The 11,851-nt window shown below is 53.0% G+C and overlaps 1 protein-coding gene and 1 gene segment (V, D, J or C); one reads left to right on the forward strand and one right to left on the reverse strand.

The window, feature by feature from the left end:
- The first annotated feature begins 3,903 nt into the window (after positions 1 to 3,903).
- LOC148662473 (Ig heavy chain V region S43-like) lies at positions 3,904 to 8,250 on the forward strand. The segment is given in 4 exon segments: positions 3,904 to 5,478; positions 5,921 to 6,283; positions 7,257 to 7,318; positions 7,937 to 8,250. Coding segments are annotated over 4 exon segments (570 nt in total).
- A 1,151-nt stretch (positions 8,251 to 9,401) lies between these two features.
- Positions 9,402 to 11,851, reverse strand: part of LOC148662474 (uncharacterized) — a 59,848-nt gene continuing 57,398 nt past the window's right edge. For 2 of the 3 annotated variants that reach the window (XM_088632072.1, XM_088632069.1), the window contains exons 4-6: positions 11,550 to 11,822; positions 10,973 to 11,257; positions 9,402 to 10,650 (exon numbers count right to left, since the gene is read on the reverse strand). In XM_088632072.1, the coding sequence (XP_088488198.1) occupies positions 10,157 to 10,650; positions 10,973 to 11,257; positions 11,550 to 11,822 (1,052 nt within the window). In that variant the 3' untranslated portion in view covers positions 9,402 to 10,156. The remainder of the gene's footprint in view (positions 10,651 to 10,972; positions 11,258 to 11,549; positions 11,823 to 11,851) is intronic. The other variant, XM_088632070.1, reaches the window with a different exon arrangement.

The raw sequence follows: 11,851 nt of genomic DNA on the forward strand, positions 1-11,851 counted from the left end.
AGAAGGATATGCATTAGATGTATGGATAAAAAGGGGAGATGAAAAATATAGATCTGTGCAACATTTTCTTTATAACGGGGCGACCATAACTGCACGTAGTATTTCACTGTGTAAAGAAACGACTCCTAGGCCCCAGTTTTAATGATTCTTCTCCAGAATGACCCTTGTGAGGTGGAGAGGAGCTGCAGAATTATTTGGATCACCTTTGCCGATACCCATTTAGTATAGTATAAGTACATAAGAAGAATTAATCTTTTCAGTAAACATCTACGTTGTTCACCTGCCTGTTAGGACTAACACCACACACACACAGCGGTTCATCCAGACCGGGTCGGCCTGACGAGATTCAGGTCCAGAGCCGGTGGTCGCTGCCTCCCCCTGCTGGCCGGACGTGGTAGCGCCGCTTCACCGCACTGAAGAAACCGAGAACGGAAGGAGAATTTCCAGGCTGTCTGGAGCGCCTGAACTCACAAGCGTCGTGCAGCCTCTCTGCGTGCGAACAAGAGCTCACGAGATTCACCTCCTTTCAGCGTGCGGGGGGCCCCGACTGATGAATCAACCAGTTGGCCAGCGGCCACATCACCCTGCAGCTCCCCACTGGCAGCCCCACTGGAGCCCAGCAGGTGTGAGCCTGGCCAGTACCTGGAGGGGAGACTCCTGGGAGGAGAGACGAGGCTGCTGCTGGGAGAGGTGTCAGTGGGGCCAGCAGGGGGCGCTCTCACCCTGCGGTCTGTGTGGGTCCTGATGCCCCAGTATAGTGACGGGGGACACCGGGCTGTAAACAGGCGCCGTCCTTCAGATGAGACGTCAAACCGAGGTCCTGACTCTCTGTGGTCATTAACAATCCCGGGGTGTCTCTCGAGAAGAGTAGGGGTGTTACCCCAGTGTCCTGGTCAAATACCCCCCTGGTCTTGACCCATCATGGCCTCCTAATCACCCCCCTCTCTGAACTGGCTCCATCCCTCTGCTCTCCTCCCCACTGAGAGCTGTTGTGTGCTGAGCGGACTGGAGCATCATCCAGGTGGGGCTGCACACTGGGGGGGCTGGAGGGGATCCCGCTGACCTGGGAAGAGCTCTGAGGGGAGAGTCCAGAAAAGCGCTATAGAAGTGTAAGCAATTATTTTTATTGTATATCGGCGTCGCTAGTCTCCTCCTACGACATAGTGATATTAAAAACAGAACAACAGCGCCACCTGCTGGATTCCTAGTGTACTGCTACACCCGAACCGCCGAATAGGTCTTCCCTGTGGTTCTTGAATCCAAGTCAGAGCACAGGCGCCGCACATGAGCTACTGGTCCCCTGCAGCGTGAGCCGTCCTGAAGCCTCTTCTGCAGTTTTCATTCCACACCTCAATATGAGGGCTCTGTCTTTTTTTTTTAAAGGAACACATCTCACAACCAGAGGAATAAAGGGTCCTTCCATTTTTTTTCTTCAATTACAGGAAAGCGGAGAAGAGCTGAAATATTCGGAAATCCAGCTCCCATCTGGATCACGGAACGGCCACTGTCTGTTGCTTTGTGACACCTGACGGACACCCCAGTTTCCCAGTGATGATCCCCAGAACCTGCTCCGCCCAGGAAGGAGCTGATGCGAGTTCAGCTCAGCAGACAAGAACAGCAGACTCAGAGGACGATCTAACAATTCACGTTTTATTGTGTTTCTTTAGTGCAAGTGTAGCGCTACAGCTCAGAAAATGACTCTTGACAAGTGTAAATGTATCTTTGTACCCTGCAGCGATTCCTCCAAAGAGAAATGTTGGCCATTTTCAGAGTCTTTATAGCTTAACGGCGGGAACTGTTTTTCCTTATTCTCACCGTGGGATTAAAATGTACTTGTTCCTTTAGAAACGAAACATTCCAGTATCTACTATAAGAAAATCCAATGACTGCAAAAAGAATCAGCAACAAGAGAAACTACGACTCAACGCAAAGTGATATCGTACAAAAATGCCTACACTCAGCAAGTAAATGAGGTAGGAAAAAAGTTTGTGGCACAAGAATCTTAAATGCTAGACCATAAAATAATTATTCCTTAGAATGTCCGGACTGTTAAAAGACAAAACAATAAGGACACTGATTATACATTCACACATAAAAAACGTTTAAGTGCATAACTGAAAAACTGAATGCCAACAGGAAATTTCTTAAAGTAACACGTTCCTTTCTGTGCTAATTCTGAGACACAGGCAGTGTCCATCAGTACTGTCCAACTCTACCTCAAACAAAACCGTCTCATTCAATTCCAAAGGGGAGTTAAAATGAATGTGCCCCCCCTCCCACCTCCTCCGAAAGCGTCACTCCAGGAAAGCGTCGTTAATACTGAGAAGAGGAGGAACGTCTTTACACAGAGGGTGGTGGGAGTGTGGAACAAGCTACCAGCTTCTCTCCAGAGCTGGAGAAGACCCTCAGATCAATTCACTACCCTCTACCAAATAAGTCAGAATTATTTGGACTAAATGGCTCCTCGTTTGTAAGTAGAGATGAACAAAATCGCAAACATTAAAATCATGACATGACTGTTTCGTGGAAGAACAGACCTACTGTTCAATGAAGACATTAATAAATAATTAAAAGGTAACTGCTGTAGCTATCTATAACTGTTCTTAAATACCTTCACACTTCATTTCAAAGACATGCTATTTTAAACATTTACCAAATGTTCCATTAAATAAATACGGATATGACTTCTTGTTAAACATCTCAGGTGCTGACAAAAACAAACTAAAAAAACTTCACCGCGGTACCGGAGAGAAAATCGCTTTACCTTTTCTTTAATGGGGGTCCCGTTCAACCGCTGCGCAAGACGGGGAAACAAGCTCAAGATTTTTTTTAATGAAAAAAACACTACAATTAACTAAAACCTCCCCCACTTCTTGAACGGAAAACGTGTAAAGTGATATCAAGATATCAAGCTGCGCCGCTTGTCAACACTGAGTCTGCAGACGTCCTCTTCCGGAACAGGCAACTGACCAATGAGCTTCGAGTAGCTGGTCAGGTGATGCAGGGAGCCCCCCCAGAGGATTCTGGGGAATGTAGTCCGACATTCTAGGGAATGTAGGTTGTGCTCTCGCGATGTCCCTAGGATCTAATGTGAGAAACAAGACCACACTGAGTCAATTGGGGGTGATCTGACCAAATACATTTGCAGGCCACTGAGCAAAAACGTATTATGTTGGGGTTGTTATTCACATCGATCTCATGGTCACCACCAGAACTCCTTGAGTGTAAACCGGCAGCCATATCACCCTGCAACTCACAACTGGCAACCCACTGAAGCTAAGCAGGTGTGAGCCTGGTCAGTACCTGGATGGGAGACCTCCTGGGAAAAACTAAGGTTGCTGCTGGAAGAGGTGTTAGGGGGGCCAGCAGGGGGCGCTCACCCTGCGGCTCATGTGGGTCCTAATGCCCCAGTGTAGTGACGGGGACACTATACTGTAAACAGGCGCTGTCCTTCGGATGAGACGTAAAACCGAGGTCCTGACTCTCTGTGGTCATTAAAAATCCCAGGGTGTTTCTCGAAAAGAGTAGGGGTGTAACCCCGGTGTCCTGGCCAAATTTCCCCATCGGCTGTTATCAATCATGGCCTCCTAACAATCCCCCTCTGTGAATTGGCTTCATTACTCTGCTCTCCTCCCCACTGATAGCTGATGTGTGGTGAGCGTTCTGGCGCACTATGGCTGCCGTCGCATCATCCAGGTGGATGCTGCACATTGGTGGTGGTGGAGGGGAGTCCCCATTACCTGTAAAGCGCTTTGAGTGGAGTGTCCAGAAAAGCGCTATATAAGTGTAAGCAATTATTATTATTATTATTAAACCAAAAGCAACTATTGCTGTCCCAATACATTTAAAGGGAAGGCACGGTATTTGTCGTTATACTTACACAGGTGCATAGGATAGTGAAATGTGACAATAGACAGTAACACAATAACAAGAACAGTGTAATAAGATAACAGTGTAATCCAAACTGTGCAAATACGCCAGCAGAGAAAAGTATACAAACAGGACAGAAACAGTGCAAAAGTAATTCGGGAAACAGTGCAAAAAGAGTACGGTGATTAATAAATAGGACAGTTTTAAGTACAGTTTCGGTTTGCGTTCAGTTGTCATGTATGTAGTGGTGTTGGATTAGGAAGAAGTGAGGAGAGATCACAGTGTGATGGGAGGGAGTGGGGGACACACAAGTCATGACTGGGGCGAGTGGGGAGTGAATGCGCTCTCTCGTCTGTGATCTCTTTGATGTGATCCCCTATACGCAAATCGCAGTTTAGTGACTTTTGTCAGGAATCGGGAATCTTTTCCAGTTACAAAAAAGACGGAGGAGACGGAATCTGGATTATTTTGTGCAGTAACTGCAGTAACTGCGCGATCTGCACGGATCTCCTACTGTACCTCGTTGCTGATGTGAAACAGGTGATCTCTTACAGCCGTCAAGTTGTGGACCGCGACACACACACACACCTAGCGGCCACGAGGAACAAGCAGACTCGAGGTGTCGACACTGGTTCGCACGCGTTCCGCCCCACGCGTGTCCGAGAGCGGAAACGACACGGTCTTTCCTGTGCCGGCTGAGCCTGAACGCTTCAAACACGTTTCCTCAAGGTGATCTTATAAAGAAAAAGAGCGTCTCTGTTTTTTTATATTTCCATTGTATGTCTCGCCTTTGGATTCTGTATGTTTCTAACAGAATGTAAATAAAAAAGGAATTCAACTTTCACAGAGGGAGCAGTGATAGACCATTCACGTTTGTGGATAAAATATTTAGCCACAACAATGAACAGATTAATGATACCAACATGTCCTTTATCCCAATCAGATCTCACAAATTCACCCACAGTCACAGAAACGCGCCAGGTCCTTGTCATGCATCGCGTTGTGTGTGTGTGTGTGATGTCCCCAGCCTGTGTAAGGATGTATCTGTGTGTGTGTGTGATGCACAAAGACACAGTTGTGGACTTCCTGTGACCAGAGAGACAGGCCAGCAGCCCGCCCCCGCTCCACCTGTGTGAAGTCCTTGCTGTGGTTTTGAACTCAGCTCGCTGAAGTTCCGGTGGGGGGAGATCAGGTCTGACTCGTGTGAAGATCCACCCCAAGAGCTCCCGCACGCTGCGTACTCCAGCCCCGTTTGAGCCGCTGGGATCTGGTTTTATTGAGCTTTTCTGCGAATGCACGACCCCCACCACCAAAGGGCGTCGGAGCAGTTCGGGGGTCCGGACGGCGCAGCTCCCTGGTTGCAACAGCTCTGTCCCGTCGAAGGCCGGCGTCCGGACTCAACTGCGCGACCCGCCAACGGTGGAAAAAAACGCCCTTTCATTGGGGGGAGGGGGCTATTCAGGCGGCTGGGACGGCCAGCCAGAGGAAACGAGACGTCGTCGTCTCTGGTGGTCTGAAGCCCAGCCACCGCCCCGGACTAACTGCCCCTGGACCGGGAGGAGATGGACGCGCCGGCGGCGGCGAGAATCGCGCTGGTCTTCCTCACCCGTGAGTAGGCGAGCGTCTCCGTCAACTGCGCCTCTTCGGGGTTCATGCACGGCCGGACCGGACCGGACCGGACCGACGTGCGGCGCTCAAGCCGCTTGGCGGGCCGCGCTGGGGCCGAGGGCGCTGCTTTGGATTCGCTGTGCGGCGGAAGCGACTCTGATGAGCAAAATCGTGTTTTATTTCTGTTCTCTTCTTGATAAGCGGGGCATCCTCGCTCGTGAAACAGCAACGGGGCGTGAAACGTGTTTCCCTCTTAGTTCTGGGTGCCAGTCCGAACCGGTAAGGCCATAAGGCCAGCAGTCTGAAATAAACCGCACCGATGAGCTTCGGTCCTCTGTAACTGTCCTGTTAGCGAGCGGTGTACCCGGCCGGATCTGAAATCAGCCCGCCAGCCCCGTCCTGCCGGTGTCTGAAAAGGACTGACGCGAGTTTCCTGTCTCAGATGTCTGCATGACGCGGGGGCTCGGGGCCGAACCGGCCGCGGTCGTGGAGCTGCGGGTCCGAGCCGGAGACACGGTCACCCTGCCCTGTGACATCAGGCACCAGACGTCGACACTCTGGATGATACAGCGGCCCCTGGAGGTGCCGCTCATCGCCGCCGTCGGTCAGGTCAGCGGCTCCCAGGTCAACAAGGAGGTGGAAGAGGGGTACCGGTCTCGCCTCTCCCTCGTCCTCGAACCCTCGACCCGTTCCGTCAGCCTGACGCTCGCCAACCTGACGGAGTCCGACCGGGCGCTGTACTACTGCGCCGACAGAGCCGGCGGGCGGCTGAGCTTCGGAAACGGGACGGAGCTCGTCTTCCCCGGTGAGCCCCAGCCACCGCCCCTCAGCGCGGATCGCTCTGTCCTCAGCTCTCTGATCCGTTTTGCGGGCAAGAATACAATCGTTCATCTGCCGTCAGCCCTCCGGGAGAGCAGCACGCTGTGCTGAGGTCGGGTTTATGCAGTAGATTTACAGTTCCCCCCTAATTTCAACGACCAACCCCACCTTTTCTTTACCGTGCGGTGTCCTGGGCTCCTGTCAGCGTGAGATACATAGAAGGACATTTAAAACTGAGAACTGGAGGCTCTTCTGTACACAGAGGGGGGCGGGGGTGGGGAACAAGCTGCCCAGCAGTGTGGTTGAAGCCGATACCCTGGCTTCTCTCCAGACACAGCTGGGTGAGCTCCTCCAGTCAGGACAGGGGGCTCTTCTGTACACAGAGGGGGGCGGGGGTGGGGAACAAGCTGCCCAGCAGTGTGGTTGAAGCCGATACCCTGGCTTCTCTCCAGACACAGCTGGGTGAGCTCCTCCAGTCAGGACAGGAGGCTCTACTGTACACAGAGGGGGGTGGGGGTGGGGAACAGGCTGCCCAGCCCTGTGGTTGAAGCCAATACTCTGGCACAATGGGGTTTCATTAGAGAGGTTCCCAGTCTGGGGCTCGGTGAGGTGACCCAGACACGGGCCCGGTCCCCTGAGGGCTGTTTCCTTGTCTGTGGCAGGAGGAGGCCCGGAGCGTTCCCCACCCGTTCACCTCCAGCTGTCCTGCCTGCTCGTCCTGCTGTCGGCTCTGCCTCTGAGCGCCCTGGTGTCCTCTTGCTGCGCCTACTGCCTGTTCGCGAGAGACGGTACGGCCGCTCGGCCCTGCTGGACAGGACCGTGTCCAGCTCCGTGCACTGTGAATCACGACGGGACCTCTCGCACCAGGAACAGGGATCCTACCTGTGAGAGCTGGTGTTCGCTCTGCCAGCTGCTGTGTCCTGGTCTTCCTAACCTCCTGCTGCAACGTCTCCCTACAGCTCCGGAGCTGTGTGTCGCCTGTCGGAAGAGATCGAGGGCAAGACGTCAGCCCAGCATTCTGGTAATTCAGACGTTACACTTTCTAGATCACAAGACGGCAGCAGAACGAATCGCAAAATCTAAAGGGCAGCCGTGCTGGGGCTCTGGGTTCAATGATGGACCTGGGGTGCTGTCTGTGTGGAGTCTGCATGTTCCCTTCATGTTGGTGTGGGTGTCCTCCAGGAGCTCCAGTTTCCTCCCACAGTCCAGAGACAGGCTGGAGGGCTCATGGTAGGAAAACTGGCTCTAGAGTGTGTGTGTGCCCTGTGATGGACTGGTGTCCTGTCCAGGGTGTGTGAGTGTGTGTGTGTGTGTCCTGTGATGGACTGCTGTCCTGTCCAGGGTGTGTGAGTGTGTGTGTCCTGTGATGGACTGCTGTCCTGTCCAGGGTGTGTGAGTGTGTGTGTCCTGTGATGGACTGCTGTCCTGTCCAGGGTGTGTGTGAGTGTGTGTGTCCTGTGATGGACTGCTGTCCTGTCCAGGGTGTGTGAGTGTGTGTGTCCTGTGATGGACTGCTGTCCTGTCCAGGGTGTGTGAACATGACACCAGCAGGGGGAGCTCAGGACAGGCTGCAGAGGGGCTGAGCTGATCTGGCCTCTCACTCCTGGTTTCCCTGTGGTCTCGCCCCTCCCCCCTGCAGGCGGCGCCAGGCGATCAGACGCAGTACGAAAACGTCGCGGAGACCGTTCCCCCGGCCGCCCCCAGGAACAGAGACGTCCGCAGGACGAGGCCCGTCTAGTCCCTCCTCGGGGCTGCAGTCCGGCCGGAAACGAAGAGAGAGCGCTCCTCGTGCTCCAGTATCCCACCCGACCCGAAGCCACAGGGATCGGCTCCGCGGACCGCAGGCCCAGAGCTCCCTCTGTCCCCCGTGTGCCTCAGCCCTGTGTCTGTTTCGACTGGAGACAGCGTGTACGAGCCACGCGTGTGAGCCGAAATAAACACAGGCCGTGCCCAGCTGCGTGAGCCCACCTTGTTCCCCGCAGAAACGCCAGCCCGGCCCTCTCCTCCCCCTCGGGAAGCCAGGCCGAGGGAGGCCCCACGCCGCTGTGACCGCGCGCAGTGGACACAGCCGACACCAGAGACACCGGGGGGCTCCTCGCTGGGGGTCTGCGATGAAAGAGCCGCGATTCGTCCTGCTGGGCGCGAATCAGGCCAGAGGCTCTGAGCGAGTTCTGGAAACGCAGGGTGAAGAGGCAGGGGGGAGACGGGGGGGGGGCTCGGCCCGCAGAGGGGACAGAGAGTCTGTGTAGGCTGGCAGGAAGGGGCAGGGGGCTGCGCTGGCGTAGGTGTGTGTGGGCCAACAGGAAGTAGAGTAAGACAGCGACACAGCACTGGCCTCAGCCCTGAGCAGGTCGCTGGGCCGCAGGGGCAGGGAGGGTGGAGCTCGTTCTCGGAGGTCCAGACAGGACAGGGGGAGAGAGTGTGTGTGTGTGTGTGTGTGGTCACCCGGGCTGAGCTGGAGTCCGACCCCCCCTGTCTGCAGTTCGGGAGTGAAAGGGTCTCCTCTGTTTTCCCAGGCTGCTCGAAAATCCACATTTCTCCTGCCTAGACTTGGGAAAGACTCAGGAAAGCTGAGCACCGTTCTAGTGAATCCTGGTACCGAGTCCGGTTAAGGGTTCGGCTCTGTGCCTGTGAGGTGGGCTGGGAACCGACAGTGTGTGTGTGTGTGTCTCCTGGATCATGTTAAGGAACAACCAAGGTAGACACAGCGCCCCCTGCAGGACCAAGACCAGCAAAAATCAGGTGGTGAAACCTGACAGCCTGACCTGCCCCTCTCCCTGGAGCCTGAGGTCACTCTGAGCTGGCAGGAACCCAGACTGGTCCTGGGCTGGAGAGTCACTACCAGCAGGGTATTTACTCAGCGTGATCTCCCCCTGACAGCCTGACCTGCCCCTCTCCCTGGAGCCTGAGGTCACTCTGAGCCGACAGCTGGACTGTACCTGAACATTCAGAAACTGGGACAGGACCTTCCCAGAGGACTTCATGGATACTAAGAGCCAATCAGAGACGCACACACCTGGATATTGAAATCTATCATTATTTACTACAATACTGGTCCTCCTAATACTGGGGTCAGCATTAGTAAAATCAATAATAAAACGTGAGAAAATAATAAAAATGATTTATTATGAATATATACAAAATAAAATCAAGTAGAAATTACCTCCTTTTCAGAAATATAATTATCACCCCCCAGCTAACTTATATTTTATATAAATATATATATATACATACATAAAAATACAACAATCACACCCTCACACCAGAAGAAGGCTCCGCGGCCTGAAACGCTGTGTTTTCTCTCTTCTCTTTTCAGCATGGAATAAACCTTTACTTGTTCCTAAATATAATGATGTCAAATTCCAAATTAAGTTCAAATCCCCTGTGCAGCTGCAGAGGGAAAAGTCCGTTCAGATCCGCCACAAGGGGGCGCGAGTGTCCACGCTCCTTGTTCACACGGCTCTGATCGTGTCCTGCGCCTCAGCTCTTTCCCCGGTTATATCGCCCCTGGATGAAGATCAGGCTGGTGGAGGTGGGGAAGAGCTCTGTGGGTCCAGGGGGTCTCTCTCTGATCAGTCTGTATCCCCAGTACAGCAGGAGAGCTGGGAGTCCCTTCACCTTGACAAGAGGAGTGATCTCCCCACTGTGACGTCAGCAGCTCTCGTCCTGGGCTTGGCAGGGTCTCAGTGCCTGCGTCTTTAAAATGTACACAAGCTGTGAGGGAATAAAAACTTAGTTCTATTGCACTGAAATGTGGAAGGAGCTCAAGTTTACTGGTCTGGCTTCCTGCACTGTCTGACGGGGATGTCCGACAGCTGCACCAGTAACTTGGCTGGCTACACTGGCTGTGATGGTCAGGTCACTGATCTCCTCCATCAGACAGCAGAGGCTCTTCCAGACTCAACTGGTCTTCAGGGTCAGCTGGGGTCGACCCTCCACTGAGCTCCTGGACTGTCGATTCTTCTTCACCTGCAGGAGGCAGCTCACCCTCCTCACCCTCAGGATAATATCCTGAGGATGTCTTCTGCTCTGGGTCTTTCACACTAACAGTGCCAGAGGAGATTCCTGCAGTAACACTGGGAGAACTGGATCCATTGGGAACAATCTTAATTTCTATACCATAGTCTTCCTCCATGCGCAGGGACACAGCATCACTGAGCCTCTCAGATCCCTCAAGGATTCCATTTTCTTTATGGATATTAATATTGTTGCTTTCAACTGGTATCATGTTTCTCTCCTCTCTCATCTTCCACCGGTTCTGACACACAACAGCACCCAGTGCAGCACCCATCAGCACAGCCACTATCGCAGTGATGACTGCAACACTTACAGGCCATGACACCCTCCTCATCTCTGAAAACACAAGAACAGAGACAGTCACACAGAGAGCAAACCCACAACAGCAAGAAGGAAAAGAAAAACTATCCAGCAGCCGCTGTGTGAGAGTGTTCTTGCTGCCCAGTTTCACATCCCAGCTCAGAGCCCGAGAAACACCAGGAGAGGAGCTGGAAAACTGCCATCTCTGAAACACCAGCTGACACACTGGACCTGTGTGATCGGCTTCAAACCACAGGAGAAAATCAGCACTGAAACAGCTCAAGTATTGTTTCTTCATAAGCAGGTAAGTTCAGGTGGAGATCAGTTTAACTCAGTTTGTCCTGTAATGAAGATTCACCTCCCCCAGTGACAGTGACGATCGTAGTGCTGATGGTGTTTCCCTGAAGGTCCCTCACTGTGTAGCTCCCCTGATCAGCTGGTGTGAGGGAGCGCAGTGTCAGAGAGCCGTCCTGCACCCACACTCTCTGCTCGTACCCGGGGCCAGGGAGCCCTGCGCTACTCAGTAAGACTCTGGGAGACTGGGCAGATCCTGCAGGGTCAAACAGCACCTCCACTGGAGCAGCAGTGTGGAGAGGGAGAGTCAGACTGTCTCCAGACTGCAGGGTGAGGACTTCTGATCGAGCTGAAATTCAAGGAAAGGAGCAGAGTGAAAGAATGATGCAGACAGCAATTCATCAGCTGTAAAGACTGCACTCACTCAGAGGAGACAGTATTGATCACATTTAAGTCGTGAACTTGAAGATAGTTTCATAACAGCAACAGTCATTTAGAGTTCTAAGTTCAAATATATTCAAGTACCGTAATGAAAAATCCTTCAATGTCAGGTAATCAATACCTAATCCAATACCTCCTATTGACCCCACACATCAGGGACTGACACTGGTGAAAGAGTCACACTGGAGCCCCACTCTCACCTCCCACAGTGACGTGGACAGTGCTGATGGGGGTCCCCTGGGAGTCCTGCACTGTGTAAGTGCCCCCGTCTTCAGCTCTCACACTGGAGATCTTCAGCACCTGGTCTTGAACCTTCAGCCTGCTGGAGTCTGGGGTCACAGTGCTGTCGAGCACAGAGCACAGCCTGCGAGACTCTCCTCCCTCAGGCCTGAACCACAGCTCTACAGCCTGCTGTGTGCGCAGAGGGACACTGAGGGGGTCTCCCCAGGAGAGACTGATGTTGTCCTCGTGTCCTACAGGAAGACATTGACAAGGGAGCGGT

The sequence above is a fragment of the Lepisosteus platostomus genome, chromosome 5 (genome assembly GCF_059453375.1).
Source record: "Lepisosteus platostomus isolate fLepPlt1 chromosome 5, fLepPlt1.hap1, whole genome shotgun sequence".
Taxonomy (NCBI): Eukaryota; Metazoa; Chordata; class Actinopteri; order Semionotiformes; family Lepisosteidae; genus Lepisosteus; species Lepisosteus platostomus.